Source organism: Molothrus ater, chromosome 6 (assembly GCF_012460135.2).
Source record: "Molothrus ater isolate BHLD 08-10-18 breed brown headed cowbird chromosome 6, BPBGC_Mater_1.1, whole genome shotgun sequence".
NCBI classification, from domain to species: Eukaryota; Metazoa; Chordata; class Aves; order Passeriformes; family Icteridae; genus Molothrus; species Molothrus ater.
Genome location: NC_050483.2, coordinates 24,215,472 through 24,231,449, shown reverse-complemented (window position 1 = coordinate 24,231,449; position 15,978 = coordinate 24,215,472). Strand labels below are relative to the sequence as shown.

Below are 15,978 nucleotides of genomic sequence, written 5' to 3'. Positions count from 1 at the left end.
TAGTTTGTAGGTATGGCATTTGGCTCCAGACCACTGTGAAGGGCAGGGGGAGCAGACCCCAGAGTCATCCCCTAGACCCTCAACTTTGCTTCTGTTGAGCACTGTTTGCTGCCAGAGCCTGGAGCAAAGCTGATCCACAGCAGTCCCCAGGGCTCAGGCGAGGCATCTGCAAAACACAGCCACCATGGCACTCAGTGGTGCCTGGCTGCTGTTTCTGTAGGGTTGCCCTGCCAGTGGTGTATTTCCAGCCACCCGTTCTGCTGCTTTTGTCCTGCCAGTCCATGTGGCATGGGGGTGGCAGCAGGAAATCTGCAAGTAGCAGAGTACAGGGAGCTAGCCTGTGCCTTGCCAGGAACCTCAGTCCTCAGTCTCTTTGCTTTGGAATAGTTTAGGAAAGCAGGACAGATTTGTGGACTCCTGGCATATCCTCTGGTGCTGGTGGCACTGTGATTCCCTTCTTATGCCAGGAGCAGTGGAATGCCCTTCCTGATCCCTGCTGTGGGCTGGAGGGAGGCATGTGAGTCCCATCTTTCTGATCAGTGATCAGTGCATGTTGTGGAGTGCCTGAGGTTTTCTTGACTTCACTTTGGGAGGTGCAGAGACTTACTAGCCCTGGGAATCGCTGCCTGTGTTCTGTATCTGCCACACTGCAGCTTTGTTGTCACACAAGGTCATCGCCTCCTCCCTAGGGCTGCTGCCCTGGGCAGACACTGTGTACTGCCCTGCTGCCTGGGGCAGCACTGTGACCAGTAGTAATTTCTGTGCCAGGATTTTGTCATTGTGTGCAGGGGAAAAACTCTGGGGCTGCTCTGGGAGTTTGGATCCAACAGCTGGGCTGTGGGACTGGCCACCCTTTAAATAGTGCATCCCTCCTTGTGAGGAGCAGAGCTGAGTGTACTGAGTGAGGGGACCACCACTGGGTGTGATAATGGGAATCTGCAAAAGAAACCAGGGTCTGAGTACCTAAACCACCAGGACACCCTGGCTGAGGCCCCCGCTTCATGCATGTCACTCTGGAAAGGAAGCTCAGAGAGAGAGAGAGAGAGAGAGAGAGAGAGAGAAGAAACTCTCCAACTCCTTCCCAGCCTGCATCGCTGGTCCTGCTGATGGGACCAAAATAGAAACTGTGTGGCCAGCCTCTCCCCCAGCCCCTGCTCAGCCTCGGCCCCAGCACCATGGCTGATGTCCACGAGTCCAGGGCTCACCCTGTGCGTTTCAGCCCTGGTTAATTCATGGCTCAAGGCTGTCAGTCTTGCTGTTCAGCTCCTCAGCCAAATGCAGCAACAGATTGTTTACATCAGTGCTGTCAGGTTTCTTGATTGCCAGGAGGCAGATTATTTACTGTACTGGCATATAAACTTCATAACATTATGATGGTGGAAAGTTGTCAAGGGATATAAATGCCCAGAGTCAGCCCAGGAGGCTCCAAGGAGATGGTTTTGGTTTAAATTAAGATAAAACACTGTCTTCCATGGATTTTGGGAAGGAAGTCACATTGTTGTAATGGGAACATTACTCTGAATATTAGGGCTGGCAAACTCTTCACTTTATGAAGTCTCTGTGGAGGATCTGAGCTACTCTGGCAGATGTGCTTTAAAACAGATCTCATGTTTACCCTGAGAAAGTGGTGAAAAAGGAGATGGTACCATGGCATCATGTAGAGCTTGGGGTGAGGTGGGATGGAGCTGCCACGAGAAGGGTGTTGGGAAAATGCTAGGAACTGTATTAGTCTCAGTCCCTTCTGCTCCCAGCCCCTGTTCTTCTCAGAAAACCAAATGTGAGCATTTTCTTGTGGAGGGCCAGGCACAGGTGGGACGGCTTTTGCCTTCTTTGTTTGAGGCATGGCTAGGCAGTGTTCTTCCACCTGGCTCTGCCACTTGGAGAAGCCTACCATGACAAACTGTCAAACTGTGGTGTTTCATTTCTTTGCCTTTCTACAATCGTCCCCCAAGGCAGCTGCCGGTCCTTGGTGTTGCATCTGTCACCCTGACCTGCTCATTTGAAGAAAGCATCTTAGAAGTTGTATCTCCTCCCTGTAGTGTTCCCAGCTCCTGACTGGCTGTGAGTTGTGCTCTTGCTCAGCCAGGTACAAGATGGATACAGAGAGTCTACACTGATGTAGCTGCCTGTCCCTTGTGAAGCAGTGCTGTCCTGGGACCTCCAGGTTGGCCACCCGGAGTGCCCAGTGACACTGACAGTCTTCTGAGCAAGCTGGCAAACATGATTAGATATTGCTCTCATGCCCATGCTCAGTAGCCTTGACAGGGACCTCTATGCATCACGTTCAGGGACCACAGGGCTGGGAGGAGGTCCTTTGCAGCTGCATGCATCTGACCACCAGCTGGTTTCTAAGCACTTACCTTGCTTTCTTGCTAGCAGAGAGGTCTGAATTTATCTTGATCAGGCCCAGGACTCACTGAAAGATAAGCTGAGATGTGTGGCCCTCTGAGTACCCTGCTAGGATCAGAAACTGGCTTCTGCAGCTTGGAGGGGCAACCTTACAGTTGCAGCAGTAATCCCCTCCTCTGCAGAGTGACAGTGCAACTGAGGATGTCCTTGTCCTTGTTCTGGGAATACCATGCTTCTGCAGCTCAGAAGTCTGGAAGTGGCCCATATAGGTGGTGGCACTTGTTGCAATAGTCAAATGTATGAATCCTAAAATAGATGAGCATAGCCCATAGCTCACCTCTCATGGTGCTTTGAAAGGCTCATGGCTTGGATGGAGCCTCTCTATCCCTGTGCTGGGTGGAGCCCCATCTCCTTGCTTATACTGGACCCAGTGTGGGGAAGCTCCTGACTCAGTTTTATTTGTATGATGGTAGGAGAGATGACAGCTGGAATGGAAATTCTGAGTAGAAACAAAGTGCACAGTATGGGAACTTGCTGATTACTGCACACCTCACTGCAACTAAAGCCTGAGAGCTGCACCACATCTTGACCAGCATTTTCCCTCCCCCATCTGGCACAGGGGCACCTTCCTCAGCAGACCTCATCTGTGCAGGTTGCTCTTGTAAGGTCAGAGAAGCCTGGCTGGGGAGCCCCAGGGAGAGGAGAGGTCAGTGATGATGTGTGGGAAGCAGGACAGGAGAGCGGGGACAGGATCTCAGCAGGGATGGTGTAAGGACAGTAGCATACATGGGAAGATTGAATATCAGAGCACTGAAAGGGCATTGTGGGTTGTGCAAGCCTGTGATGGAAACAGAGGCTGAAGGTAACAAGTGATATGCCAGCGGGGTGGGAATGAGCAGCAGCTCTCTGGGTGGGCTCCTGGGTCCCTCAGTCCCTCCAGTGCCCTGGCAGGGAGGAGGCAGGGAAGAAGCCCAGGAGATCTTGCTGTCACACAGGAGTGCCTATTAATAACACATTTTCCTTGTGGCTGATCTGTATGAGTCAAGTGTCTTTGCCAGGAGAAGACAGCTTGTAAACTGAAGTGGCCTCCTGCTCACACTCTGCCAGCTCTAGTGCCACAGCAGCTCCCCAGCACCAGCTCTAGTGCCACAGCACTAGTGCCAGCTCTAGTGCCACAGCACCACAGCCAGCCAGGATGCAGGAATCCGGCCAGCTGCCATCAGGACAGGTGCTCGTCATGGAACAGGGCGAAGCTCTCAGACTTGTTTCCCTGGTAGTCCTGTGGATGGAAAAAATGCTTTCCAGTTGACTAATTGGAGGTTTGCTGAAAGGTCAGGAGGAGCTGATGGTATTATTATGTCCAGACTTCTCTGTGGCTCAAGGCTTGTGCATTTATTATCAGCAACGACCTGCAGTAGTGTCCTCTTGCCTCCTTTGGTGCCAGGAGAGGGGTGCCAGATTTGTCACTGCATGAAGGTAACCTGAGATCTCTCTTGCTTCTGGGCACTGGCAGGAATGGACCAGGCTGCTGGAGGGACAAAGGGAACAATAATGCAGAGGAAGGGCCAAGAGGGTGTGGGGCACAGGATCCCTCTGCCTATCACAGAGAGCCTGTTAAGTATGGTACATGGGAGTTTGCTCTAGGTTAGTGAAACAAAGCAGAATAGTGGAGCTGAATATCCAGATTGTCTTCGTGATGTGGGCAAAGATTATGTCATGGGGAACACTGCATGTTTAGCCCTAAGGGTCAGCCTGTCTGGTTTTGGAATCACCATCACCAAATGAGGGCTAGCTGCTGGGTATCTGGAGAGATGATGTCTCCATAACAGCTGATTCACAAGCTCTATGTCCACTGCAGTTACAAGATGCAAGTTTTTCCTCTTAGATCCCTGCTGTGCTTTCCAAGGGTGTTTAGATCTTGATGGGATATGTTCCTGCTTCAGCAGCATCTCTGTAGCGAGGCCAGGCAGGGTGTGTAGGATGCTTCGAGGAGTCTGGTAGTAAAAAACACCCCACCTTTCAAGAGCTCTGATTGCAGATTGTGAGCAGACCAGAGCTGCTATCTCCTTCCTTATTCACAGAAGGAGATTGAAAAGACAGTGTGTATCTGCTCATATGTAGAGTTGGTATCTCAGTACATGCAGCAGTACTTCCTTACTTTGCACCCTGCAAATGCCAGGCTGCCTCGATCCAGCCTCCTTATCTAACTGAGCCGAGTAATGTGCTCTACAGAGCAGCCACAGGTGCTGGCTCCTCTCCATCTTTTCTCAGTGACAAACAATGGAGATGCCAGAAATATGCTGGTGTTAAGTCAGGGCCTTCCAAGGCTTAGCTCTTTTCGGGCTCCTCTCTGCCTATTGCATGGTTCCCCAGCTGCTCTGCATGCAGCTCTGCTAATGCATATCAACCATGGGCAGTCCCAGCAGTTTATCCATCTGCTTCACCAGCAGCAGCTCTCACACCTGCAATACACCATTTGGAGCTCAGGTTGGAGGTGAGATGCAAGAGCTGGGGATATGTTCACCTAGCATAACTGAGCTGCCACATGCTGCTGTCATGGGCTGTCGGATGGCAATCTTGTAATAACCTTCACCACTGGTGGTCAGAGCTTGATTCCACATGCCATTTACAGACAGCCCTGAAGATAAAAAGGTCTGCAGTCAGCTAGTGCTTAAACATAAATGTCAAACCAAGGTTGTTGTAGCAGATTTCCTCACGAGACTGGTGCAAAAAGGAAGGAAGCTCTGTTAAGAGATCTTCCTGCCCACAGCAGCAGCACAGTAAGCGGTAGAGCAGCCTTGTGCTGGTGGAATATCTGGGGTGGGAGGGAACAGCCATTCAGCTCATTTGAGGTGCCTTTGGTCAGTATGTCTCCCCCAGCAGCTAAAGCTGACCAAAAAAGATCTGTTGCAATGTGCCACATCCTGTGTTCTTGCTTGTGTTTTTTAATATGTTTTATTTGTTCCGAAAGTTTTTAATACCTGTTGGTGATGATGCTCATTGGCAGCCATCTGAACATGATCCAGCATGTGCCAAGTGGCCATGAAGGCCAACAGTATCCTGGCCCGTGTCAGTAAGTGTGGCCAGCAGGACTGGAAAGTGACTGTTTCTCTGTACTCAACATTGAGTACATGAGGCCACACCTCGAGTGCTGTGTCCAGTTTTGGGCCCTCCTCCTGCCACTGAGGTGCTGGAGCACATCTAGAGGATGTACAGCTGGTGAAAGGTCTATGGAACAAGTCTTAGGAGAAACAGCTGAGGAAGCTGGAGGCTCATGGGAGACCTTATTGAGCTCTGTAACTACCTGAGAGGAGGTTGTAGCAAGGTGTGGGGTCAGTCTTTTCTCCCAGGTAACAAGTGATAGAACAAGAGGAAATGGCCTCCAAAAGTACAGGGAAAGTTTAGATTCTCTGATTCTATGCTGTTTACTGTGCATCGTCTTGCAGATAATATGGAGAGGGTACATAAATGGAGCACTGCAGTGTGGGGAACAGACTGGAAGCAGAGTCATCAGCAAAATGCTGATGCCCTCTGTAAAGCTGCATGGGCCTTGGGTGGATTGAACCTTCTGGTGACCAAGTACCTGCCTGCATTGCTTGCAGTGGTAGGACTTGAGAAATACTTCTGAGGAGGTGACGCTTTGGCTTTGCTTTCAGTTCAGCCAGGCTTTAGCTGCCCTGATGCTGCTCTCTGGAGGCCATTGCCTTCCTTCCTTCCTTCCTTCCTTCCTTCCTTCCTTCCTTCCTTCCTTCCTTCCTTCCTTCCTTCCTTCCTTCCTTCCTTCCTTCCTTCCTTCCTTCCTTCCTTCCTTCCTTCCTTCCTTCCTTCCTTCCTTCCTTCCTTCCTTCCTTCCTTCCTTCCTTCCTTCCTTCCTTCCTTCCTTCCTTCCTTCCTTCCTTCCTTCCTTCCTTCCTTCCTTCCTTCCTTCCTTCCTTCCTTCCTTCCTTCCTTCCTTCCTTCCTTCCTTCCTTCCTTCCTTCCTTCCTTCCTTCCTTCCTTCCTTCCTTCCTTCCTTCCTTCCTTCCTTCCTTCCTTCCTTCCTTCCTTCCTTCCTTCCTTCCTTCCTTCCTTCCTTCCTTCCTTCCTTCCTTCCTTCCTTCCTTCCTTCCTTCCTTCCTTCCTTCCTTCCTTCCTTCCTTCCTTCCTTCCTTCCTTCCTTCCTTCCTTCCTTCCTTCCTTCCTTCCTTCCTTCCTTCCTTCCTTCCTTCCTTCCTTCCTTCCTTCCTTCCTTCCTTCCTTCCTTCCTTCCTTCCTTCCTTCCTTCCTTCCTTCCTTCCTTCCTCCTTCCCTCCCTTCCTCACTCATCCCTCCTTCCCCTACATTACTGAGTACAGTCATGGTGATAAGCCTATAGAAGCTGAAGAGCTGGCTTCCTTGTCTGCAAGGGTGGAGGAGACCAAACCAAGCCTTGTATTTTCCAAGAATACAAACTCACCTTTGTATTCATCTATTAAAAAGAGGTACAGCCCAATGTGCTGCTTCTGCTACAAGCACTATCAAAAACTCCATTTTGTCCAGAAGACAAAACCTGTGTCCTATCTTACATGCATTTCCCAAATAAACAGGGAAGAAGCTTCTGATAAATTCACCTGTTTTTGTGGGCCTTAGGTCATTGGAAGTTTGGGCCAGAGTGATGTCCTGAAGGTTCTCTGATATTACTGATCCATAAGAATGTAAAAGAGCATGGTTAGAGAGGAAGATAGAAGAAAGGGAGGAGTTATCAGTCTGCGTGGTGGGCAGCATGCCCATGCTCTTGTGGTGGGTAGAGGAGATGCCTTTCACAGCATGGAAATCCTTGAGAGTGGTAGTGATGGTGGCTTTTGTGTGCTTGCAGGCTGCTATGATTGAGTTCCCTGCCTTGGGAGCAATTGAGAGAAGTTTGCTTCTACCAAACTATGGGTTTTGGTGGGTTTTTTAAAGTTGGCCTTGAATAAATCCTTTAGCAGCTGAAGAGAGGTGGCAGCTGGAGGATGGGAAATGAACCACTGTCTCTGGAGGAGGGGAGCACTGGAGCTAGCCAGACTCAGCTCCTTCCACTCAGGTCTTTGTGTGCTGAGCCACTCACACTGAGTGTTGCAGCGCCTTCCACCCATGGCTTTCAACAGACTGCTGCAATGTCCAGGCAGCCTGTCAAGATTTGAGAGCTGGGCAGGGAAAGCATGAGCTTTCCATAAAGCTCTTTCTCCCATGAGAAGGAAGTTCTGCTTAGGACAGATAGGATGATCTTCCTAACTGTCCTCTGCCCTGCTCCAGCCTCTCCCAGTTTCCAGCTCTCCCAGACCTCTTCTACCAAATTTTCCTGCCCTGGTTTTACTGGCCTGGTCAATTTTCTTCTGTAGGACTCACAAGGGCTTAATTTCAATTTGCTACAAATTTGGTCGGACTGATACCTAACTAGAGTGGTTCCTGTGTGGAAACCAGGTAGATCAGCATCAGGAGAGTGGTAGGGGTAATAGAGGTGCCAGGGCTGATCGGCACCTCGGAGTGCACAGGGGTTCTGCTTAGCGGAGTGCAGGGAATGCAGAGGGTCCTGGCTAGGCAGTGACACCTCTCCTGCCATTGCAGCCCTCTGGGCTGAGCTGTGAGACTCGTGGAGCAGTAAAGCTGTGGGGAGCAACACTACCACACGCCTTGGGTAGCATTGCCATGTCTCCCACTCCCTGCTTCAGCCCTCTATCCCTTGCTTCCCACTGTCCCCTTGCCCTGACAGCCACAGCGTGGCCTGGGACTCATAGAGGAGCCTACTTAATCCCTGGTCTCTGTGTTAACAGCCACCAACCATCCGGATGCAATGGAAACCTTTTTCAGGCGGCACTTTGGGCGGAAGGGGCTGCGGCGCAGCAGCGTGGTGGCTGTGCCCACGGGCAAGGCCAGGCGGCGCTCCCAGGTGGGGCTGCCCTCCGCCTCGCTGGCCCAGTGCCGCCGCAGCTCAGGCACCGCAGCGGCATCCCTCTCCTGCCTGGGGCTGGTCCGGCGTCCCGGCACGCGTCGCCGCTCCAGCACCACGCCGCCCTGCCTCAGCCCTAGGTTTGCCGTGCAGAAGCGCGGAGGCCAGGCACAAGCCATTGATGCCCAGCTGCTGGGTCCCACTGTCCTCCTTGCCAGCCTCCTTCCCACGGGAGAGGAGGGGGACGGGGCTCACTGCACTGACAGCTCCACATCTGAGTCTCCAGAGGACGGTGGTGCAGCAGCAGGAGCTGAGGGGGGCCAGCACGAGCATAGCGCTGAGGAGACGTGGCTGGCCATGCTGCCCCAGCTGCGGCCGCTGCAGGCAGGGCTGCTGTCGCGGGGCCCCCGCTGCCTGCGGCGCGCCTCCTCCCACCGCCTGCCCACTGAAGCCCTGCACGGCCGCGCTGCCTACGGCCTGCCAGGCCACTACCGCCGCCTCAGCCAGCGCCGGCGCTCCAGCGATGCCCCTCAGCCTGGGCCGCTCCCCTCTGGCCACCCCCGGCTGCTGGCCCAGCGCTGTGCAGGAGTGGCTGGAACCAAGTGCCCCTCTGCCACCCTCGTCAAGGGTTTGGGACCAGAGCCCACCTGCCACACCACCCCAGACGGCTGGAGCCCCCGGCTGCTGTATGTATAGTGGCAGCATGTAAGCAGGCAATGCCTTGGGGAGGGGACAGTGGGAGTGTAGACCCAGGTTTGGTGGGGAAGGAGGGATGAGACTCAGCGCCATTGGCCGTGGCTGCCACTGGTGTCTTGCAGTGCTGCAGGTGTACCATAAGCATCTTCCACCTGGAGCTTGTGGGTTCCTCTCCTGCCAGGCTGGGACCAGAGGAATGTGGTAGGCCTGGTCACTGGCTGGAGATGCACACTTTCTCCTGTTGGCTGGATTTCCTGCTCCTTTCCTCCACCCTAGCACATCTGGGAGAAGCTCACTAGTCCCAAACAAACAGTTCCTTTTATTCTGGCCAGTTGTACTGGTCCATGGAAACATCCCAGGCTCTGAGAGATGCAGGGAGACTGTTGGACAGGTGCTCTAGATTGTCCCTGCAAAGGCAGTCCCACCACTGCAGCTCCATGGACACTCCCAGGGCGTTTTACAATGGAGCTCTTATCCCTGAGGGCATTAACCCAGCAGGCCCATGCTGTGCCTTTTGTTGGGTACAGGCTGTCTAGCTGAGCTGTCAGAAACGTGGCCAGTACTTCTTCATCCCACAGGACTATCTCACAGAAACAGGTACTTCTCAGCCACCTGGGATGGAAATTCACCTCATTTCCAGCCACTTGGTCCTGAGGAGCCTTTTCTGCTGCAGCCTCACGTGTCATCTTAGAAGCAGGTTGTGCTTTGCATATATATTTAATAGCCAGCCCTCCTTTGTCTTCCAGGAAAGCTATTGCCAAATCCAGTCTCCAACACATGGTAGCCCAGCCAAACCCAGCACTAGCCATGAGGAGCGACTCGGAGAGGCAGATACGGAGCACTGTGGATTGGAGCGTAAGTTGTACTGTGTTTTGCTGGGCATTGCACAGAATGGGCTCTTGGCCAAGAAGCAGCAGGCTCTTCCCAGAGTTGAGGCTTCCCAGGTGACTGACTTTGACACATTTATGGCCTCTCCCATTGCCACCAGCTGGTGCCAGCATCTGTGCTTCTGGCAGCACTACTTGATGCTGCAAAAGAGAGGCTGTGGAGGCACAGGTGGTTCCTGGAGGGATGGCATAACTACTCCTCTCTCAGCTTTTCTGCTTCTGACAGCCAAGATCTATTGGCTTGGGCCAAGCAACAGGAGTAAGCCCCTGCTCCTTAAAAGGCAATGCCCCACAGGTTTTAAGCTGCCCGTTCAGATTGTAGAACAGAAGCTGGTTCAGGAGTGTCCCCTGCACTGAGTTTGCCCTGATGCCTCCTCTCGGGCTGATTAAAGCAGCTCCCCTGTGCAGGACACTGCAAGTGGTTTGTAGGTCTTGGAGTTGGTTTCCTGGGGGCCTCTTGTTTACAACAGGTGGGACATGGCAGCAGCTTTCTGAGGCTTCCTCTCTCCAGATGTCCCTGGCTGTTGCATGCATCTTGTCTCCTGGCCTCCACCTCCCAGCATTGTCCAGTATCTTGTCCCTTGCACAAAGTATTTTAGGGGCTCAGGTGCCTCTCTGGGGGTTCTCTCAGAGCTTGTGTTGTCTTGTGTGTTTCAGGAGGCTGCAGTCTATGGGGAGCACATCTGGTTTGAGACCAATGTCTCTGGGGACTTTTGCTACGTTGGGGAACAGAACTGCATGGCAAAGCTTCTGGTGAGTCACCTGGGCCACAAACGCGGCTGTGCTGTCACCTTGTGGGGAGACCGCAGAGGCTGCACTTCTGCTGCTGCTGCTGCTGCTGCTGCTGCTGCTGCTGGGGGCCATGCAGGGGTCTGGGGAGCTGCCGAGGCAGAGACTGTGTCCCTTCTGCCTCTGCATACCGGAGAGCCTAGTCCCCAGTTTCTGCCAATGCTGGTTCTCATTTTGCAATGGGAACCTGATGCAGGGCTGCCTCTTGCCTGGAAGGTTCCAGAGAGAGGCTGTTGGTATTCCACACCCTTGGAAGGACAATCTGAATCCAAGACCTTTCAATAGAGGAGAAAAGTGAGCTCTGGAGACCCAGGCCTGTTGCCTCCTGCCCCTGCAGTCCTCCCTCCCAGTTTGTAGGCTCGGTCCTGCTCGTGGTACAGGATATGGAGCACTGATGCCAGCCTCTGCCTGCCATCCTGCAGGTGCCTGCCACTGATACCACCCTGCAGATACCTCCCAGATCAGCTTCCATGGTGCTCTCAGGCAGTGTCAGAAAAAGACAAGTACTGCAGGACAGGACAGGACAGTAGGGAAAGTACCTCCCTGCTCTGTCCCAGGCTTGAGAACATCTGCTATAGGCACATGCTTAGACCCCTTCACTAGATAAGAAGTCTAGGTTGTATCTAACTTTACAGTAGAGCTTGTACTGTATCCCAGTACATAAGAAGGAGGTATGATGGGAGGCTGAGCTTGCCAGACTCTGAACACTGCATATTTTCATTCACATGTATATTTTTTCTCCTCTTTTCTTACCCTTCAGCAAAAACCTCTCTCCAGGCGCAAGTGTGCAGCCTGCAAGATTGTAGTGCATACACCCTGCATCGAACAGCTGGAGAAAGTGAGTAGAGCCTGTTAAGCCCTCCCTGCAGCTTGCAAAACTGTAGCAGCCTTTTCTTGGGCAGTGAAACACAAGAAGATTGAGGAACTGCAATGTATAATTGCAGAGAGGGGTCTTCTGAGGAGACAGTACCAAATGAGGATCTAGTGATATGATTGAGAGCCCAGGCCCCATTTTGTTCAGTAACCAAGACATGTTTTGTGGCAAGTACCAAACAACTCCAGAGGTTCTGAACCTTACTGTAGTGCAGTAAATTCCTGTAGGTTTCCTTCAGGTATGATGGTTTTACTGGTTCATCTCCTGTGTTCTTCCTACAGATAAATTTCCGCTGCAAGCCTTCCTTCAGGGAGTCAGGATCCCGGAACATACGGGAGGTGAGACATGTGCCTTGCACTCTGCCCACATCTGCATCTCCCATTTCCAGTTTGGTGCTAAAGACACCAGATGCTGCCAGCGTGTTGCCCATCCAAGTGGAGGCATCATGTTCCTTCCTGCTCCAAGGGGGTGGTGCCATAAAAAGGATGTTTCTTTGAAAGGCAGCAGCACAGACTGGGTTTGAAGAGTGAGAAGTTTGCAGGCAGCAGATGCAGAGCATCCGATGGTTTGCGTGTCCTGAATCTGCATGGGAGGAACCTACAGACAGTATTTTTTGGGAGAAATTTTGACCCTTGTGTTGGGTCCTCAGGCACATAGATGAGGCTGTGGCAAACAAGGTCCCCAAGTCTCCTGCAATTTGGAAGGAAGCAGTATGGGCTCATTTCTGGCTTTATCACTCAGCCCTGACCTAGGTGCCACAGGTGGCAGTGGAAGTTGCCCACAGTAGTGGTATCAGACCCCTTCAGCCCATGTTGTAATGTACTGGGCATAAGCAGTGGCCTGGAACCTCTCTGCTGACCTGCACTGGTGGAAGCAGCTGTCAGCCTTCATGCTTCACCCTCCAGCCTGTGGAGCCAATGTAGCCTGTGCAGTGCTCTGGAGTGGGAGTGGGTGGCTCAGTCATGGGCCATTTTGGTAACAGAGCTGCCCCCAGCACACTGTGTTTGTGCTGGCACAGCAGACCTAGCTGGGGAAGGATGTTCAAACACAGGGCTGCCTGCTTTGAAATGCTGGCATGACATTGTAAAGGGAAGCTTTCAGCATCACTTTAAACCTTTCTTTCTTGCTTTGCTTTTCTTTCTGTGCCTCCTTCCCATATTGCTCTTAGTCTAGCTCCCTTATTTGTGCTTCATTTACCTTTTGGGCTCTGCTTACAGCTTGCTGCCTCTGCTCAATTGTCTGTCTCTATTTTTCTTCTCTCCAGCCTCTACAAATCTCTTCTCCCTCCCCTTTCTTGCTTTTTCTTTTCTCTCACAAACTCTGCTTCTCCATCCTGTCTTTCTAATGCTTCTCAGTTCCTCCAAGGCCTCTTCCTTCCTGTTTCCCTAAAAAGGTGCTCTTCTGGCCTTTGTGGTGCCAGGGATCTCCTTCAGGGTCAGCCCTTTTGCTAGATGTGCCTGCTTGGACCCAGAGCTGAGCTCAAGGCATAGCCCTCCTTCTGCTCCTACTGGATTAATATCCGCTAAAGCCAGCAAGACTCTTCATCCCCTCCCGTGTGCTGCACTCAGAGGAGGCAACACTGGAGCTGACCCCAACCTCCTGCCAGTTTCTGTCTCTCATCATCATGATCCCAAAAGCTGTCAGGAGCAGGATGTTGGGCCCTGTCATGCCAGCCTGTGAACTCGCACTCCCTTTCTCTTTTTGCTTCTCTCTCCACAGTTTTCCAGCCCATTCCCGGTCCAGGGCTGGAAAAATAGGATAGGATTTAGGACAAGTGGTACTTCATTACAAAACTTCTGAATCCCTCACAATCACTTCTGCAAGTCCCAGCCCTGAACCCACTGTGAGCCTGCAAGCAGAGCAGAGGTGCTGGCGAGCAGCCTTGCTGCCCACGCTGGCACTGAAGCAAGCTCAGGATTGGCCTGGGGAAAGAGCAGGGGGAAGTGGGTGTGGAGGGCTTTGGTGCTGCCACTCTTCTCGAGGAATGTGGAGTGAGGAGGTTCACTGCTTAGCTGCAACCACTTCCATCTTCTTCCTGTGGGTACAAACTGTGTCTCTCCAGGGATTTTCACGCCATCCAACAGCACATTTTTCACCTGGCACCAGGGGCATCTGGGCAGAAATGTTAGGGGACAGAGATGTGCTGCTGCTTACCCACTCTCCATTGTATCTGCTTTGTGTGATTCTCAGTCTTCAGTTTCCCTGTCCTCCTTCCTATTTCTTCTGGTTTTAATTCCCTTTTCTTGGAGCATCTTAATTTGACCTCTTGTCCCCTGATTCTTTGGCTTTGCCTTCTCTCAGCGGGTGGGGGGCTGGTCCCTATGAGCAGTGGTTTTGCTGCAAGAGCAGAGGTTGGCTGGCCTGTGTCCATTTCTTCTGCCTGTTTCTGTGTTCCCTCATGCACTGGGCCCTTCACTTCTTTTTTTTTTCAATTTTCTTTTTTTCTCTTCCATTTAGCCCATCGTTGTCCGACATCACTGGGTGCACCGGAGGCGGCAGGAAGGGAAATGCCGGCAGTGTGGCAAGGTGAGAGGGCGTCTTGGGCATTTTTCTCAGCCTGAAGGAAACCTAAGGTCAAGCCAGAGACACGCACAGGGCTTGGAACCAGGGACATCCCACCATTCCTGTTTGGCAGCAAAACCAAGACACGTGCCCTGCTTTACTCAGTGAAGCACTGTGTAACTGCTTCCCACATAGAGTAGTTCTTCCCCTGGGCCCAACTAATCCTGAAAGAGACTGTCTTCCTGACATGCTTTCCTTGAGCAATAAGGACACCCCTACAGAGCACAGTGGCCTCCCTGGTGCTGTTGTTGTGATTGGGACTGTGTGACAGGATCTGGAGGGCTCCAGCTGCAGGCATGCTCTCCTTGTTAATGTCTCTTACTGTTGGGTGACAGGAAACTGCAGGGAATTCCCTAAGCCTCTTGTCCTTTCTTCCATAGGGTTTTCAGCAGAAGTTTGCCTTCCACAGCAAAGAGATTGTAGCCATCAGCTGTTCCTGGTGCAAACAAGCGGTGAGCAGAGTCCTCTTGAATGCCTTAGCAGTCGGTTCTGCACGAATGACCTCTGCTTTCTGCCGGGGCTCCCCGAGCTGCTGCTCGCAGCCTGCCCTCAACAGCTTCCCCTGCTGGCAGAGTCTGTACTATGATATTTGCAAGCTCCTTTGAGAAACTTTCTCTTCATTGCCTTCCCGTTACAAAATTCCTGCATGGTTTCATCCAGCACTCCCTGCATTGGCATGGGGAACCTGAGAGGAGGAGATTGTGGCTGTGCCCAGCAAAATGAGCAGCTGAGTTTTCTCTCTGTCTTCTCCTTGGCCAGTATCACAGCAAAGTATCGTGTTTCATGCTGCAACACATTGAAGAGCCCTGCTCACTGGGGGCTCATGCTGCTGTCGTCGTTCCTCCCACCTGGATTCTGCGGGTCCGGCGGCCCCAGGTGAGTCACTTCAGCTCTTGGGGCTCTTTCAAAGTTACCACTTGCCCAGTGGCTCCTCACAGAGTTTTTGTGTTTGTTCCTTTTCTATGTAGAATCCACTGAAATCTAGTAAGAAAAAGAAGAGGACGTCATTCAAGCGGAAATCCAGCAAAAAGGGGGCTGAGGTAAGATATGAGGGGACTGGGAATGACCTTGTCTTGGAAGGGCAGAGGGACTGAACAGTGAGGAGCAAGGCTGAGAATAAAAGTGGGCTTTTCTGGGTCTGTACTGATGTTAAGGAGGTTGAGCTGGAGGGAGCATGCCTGCTGGCAGGGTATATCCCAGAAACAAAGTTTATGGGGTGGCTGGGATGTTTTCTTCCTCCTGCTTCTAACCTGCATGACGTTAGGGCTCAGCTGGAGGTGGCAGTTTGCATTTCCCCAGCTTTGTTGAAGGATCTATGGTATCTCTTGCAGGAAGGGAGGTGGAAACCCTTTGTCATCAAGCCCATGCCAGCTCCTCTCATGAAGCCCTTGCTGGTGTTCGTGAACCCCAAAAGTGGTGGGAATCAGGTATAGCCTTGTCTGGTATGTCTAAGAAGACATCTCTGTGAGGGCATTGCCATTTGAGTGCTGAGCTGTCATCACAGTTTTGGTGATGCTTCAGCTGCACAAGAGGCCCCAATGCCAGTTTACTGCATAGCAGTTCCTACCTCTGCCAGGCTTTGCCTGTGCCCCCTCCAGAATGGTGTTGTCTTAGCCTGTCCCCAGGCAGGACCAAATGCCTCCTTCTGCTATCCACTGGGAACTCAATATTACCTGAAGTCTTTCTTCTCCCCATAGGGAGCCAAGATCATCCAATCCTTCATGTGGTATCTCAACCCACGGCAGGTTTTTGACCTCAGCCAGGGTGGACCCAAGGAGGCGTGAGTACTGATGGGGGCAGCACCTTTCTCTCCTCCATCCATGTCCCAGGATTCCTCCTGAGAGCTCTTCCCCCAGCTCATAGAGGGAGACATGGATGTGGCTTTGTGAATGCCAAGGGCTCTGAGAGGCAGCTGCTGTGTAACACCTTCAGTA

The 15,978-nt window shown here is 52.2% G+C and overlaps 1 protein-coding gene across 6 annotated transcripts in view; it reads left to right on the top strand.

The window, feature by feature from the left end:
* DGKZ (diacylglycerol kinase zeta) overlaps window positions 1-15,978 on the top strand; it is a 54,898-nt gene that overhangs the window by 20,044 nt on the left and 18,876 nt on the right. For 5 of the 6 annotated variants that reach the window (XM_036383736.2, XM_036383735.1, XM_036383738.1 and 2 more), the window contains 10 exons: window positions 9,679-9,787; window positions 10,477-10,572; window positions 11,369-11,446; window positions 11,764-11,820; window positions 13,940-14,008; window positions 14,425-14,496; window positions 14,804-14,920; window positions 15,013-15,084; window positions 15,376-15,471; window positions 15,742-15,824. In XM_036383736.2, coding sequence (XP_036239629.1) covers window positions 9,679-9,787; window positions 10,477-10,572; window positions 11,369-11,446; window positions 11,764-11,820; window positions 13,940-14,008; window positions 14,425-14,496; window positions 14,804-14,920; window positions 15,013-15,084; window positions 15,376-15,471; window positions 15,742-15,824 — 849 coding nt within the window. Of the gene's footprint in view, window positions 1-8,125; window positions 8,923-9,678; window positions 9,788-10,476; window positions 10,573-11,368; window positions 11,447-11,763; window positions 11,821-13,939; window positions 14,009-14,424; window positions 14,497-14,803; window positions 14,921-15,012; window positions 15,085-15,375; window positions 15,472-15,741; window positions 15,825-15,978 lie in introns of those variants that run through there. The other variant, XM_036383734.1, reaches the window with a different exon arrangement.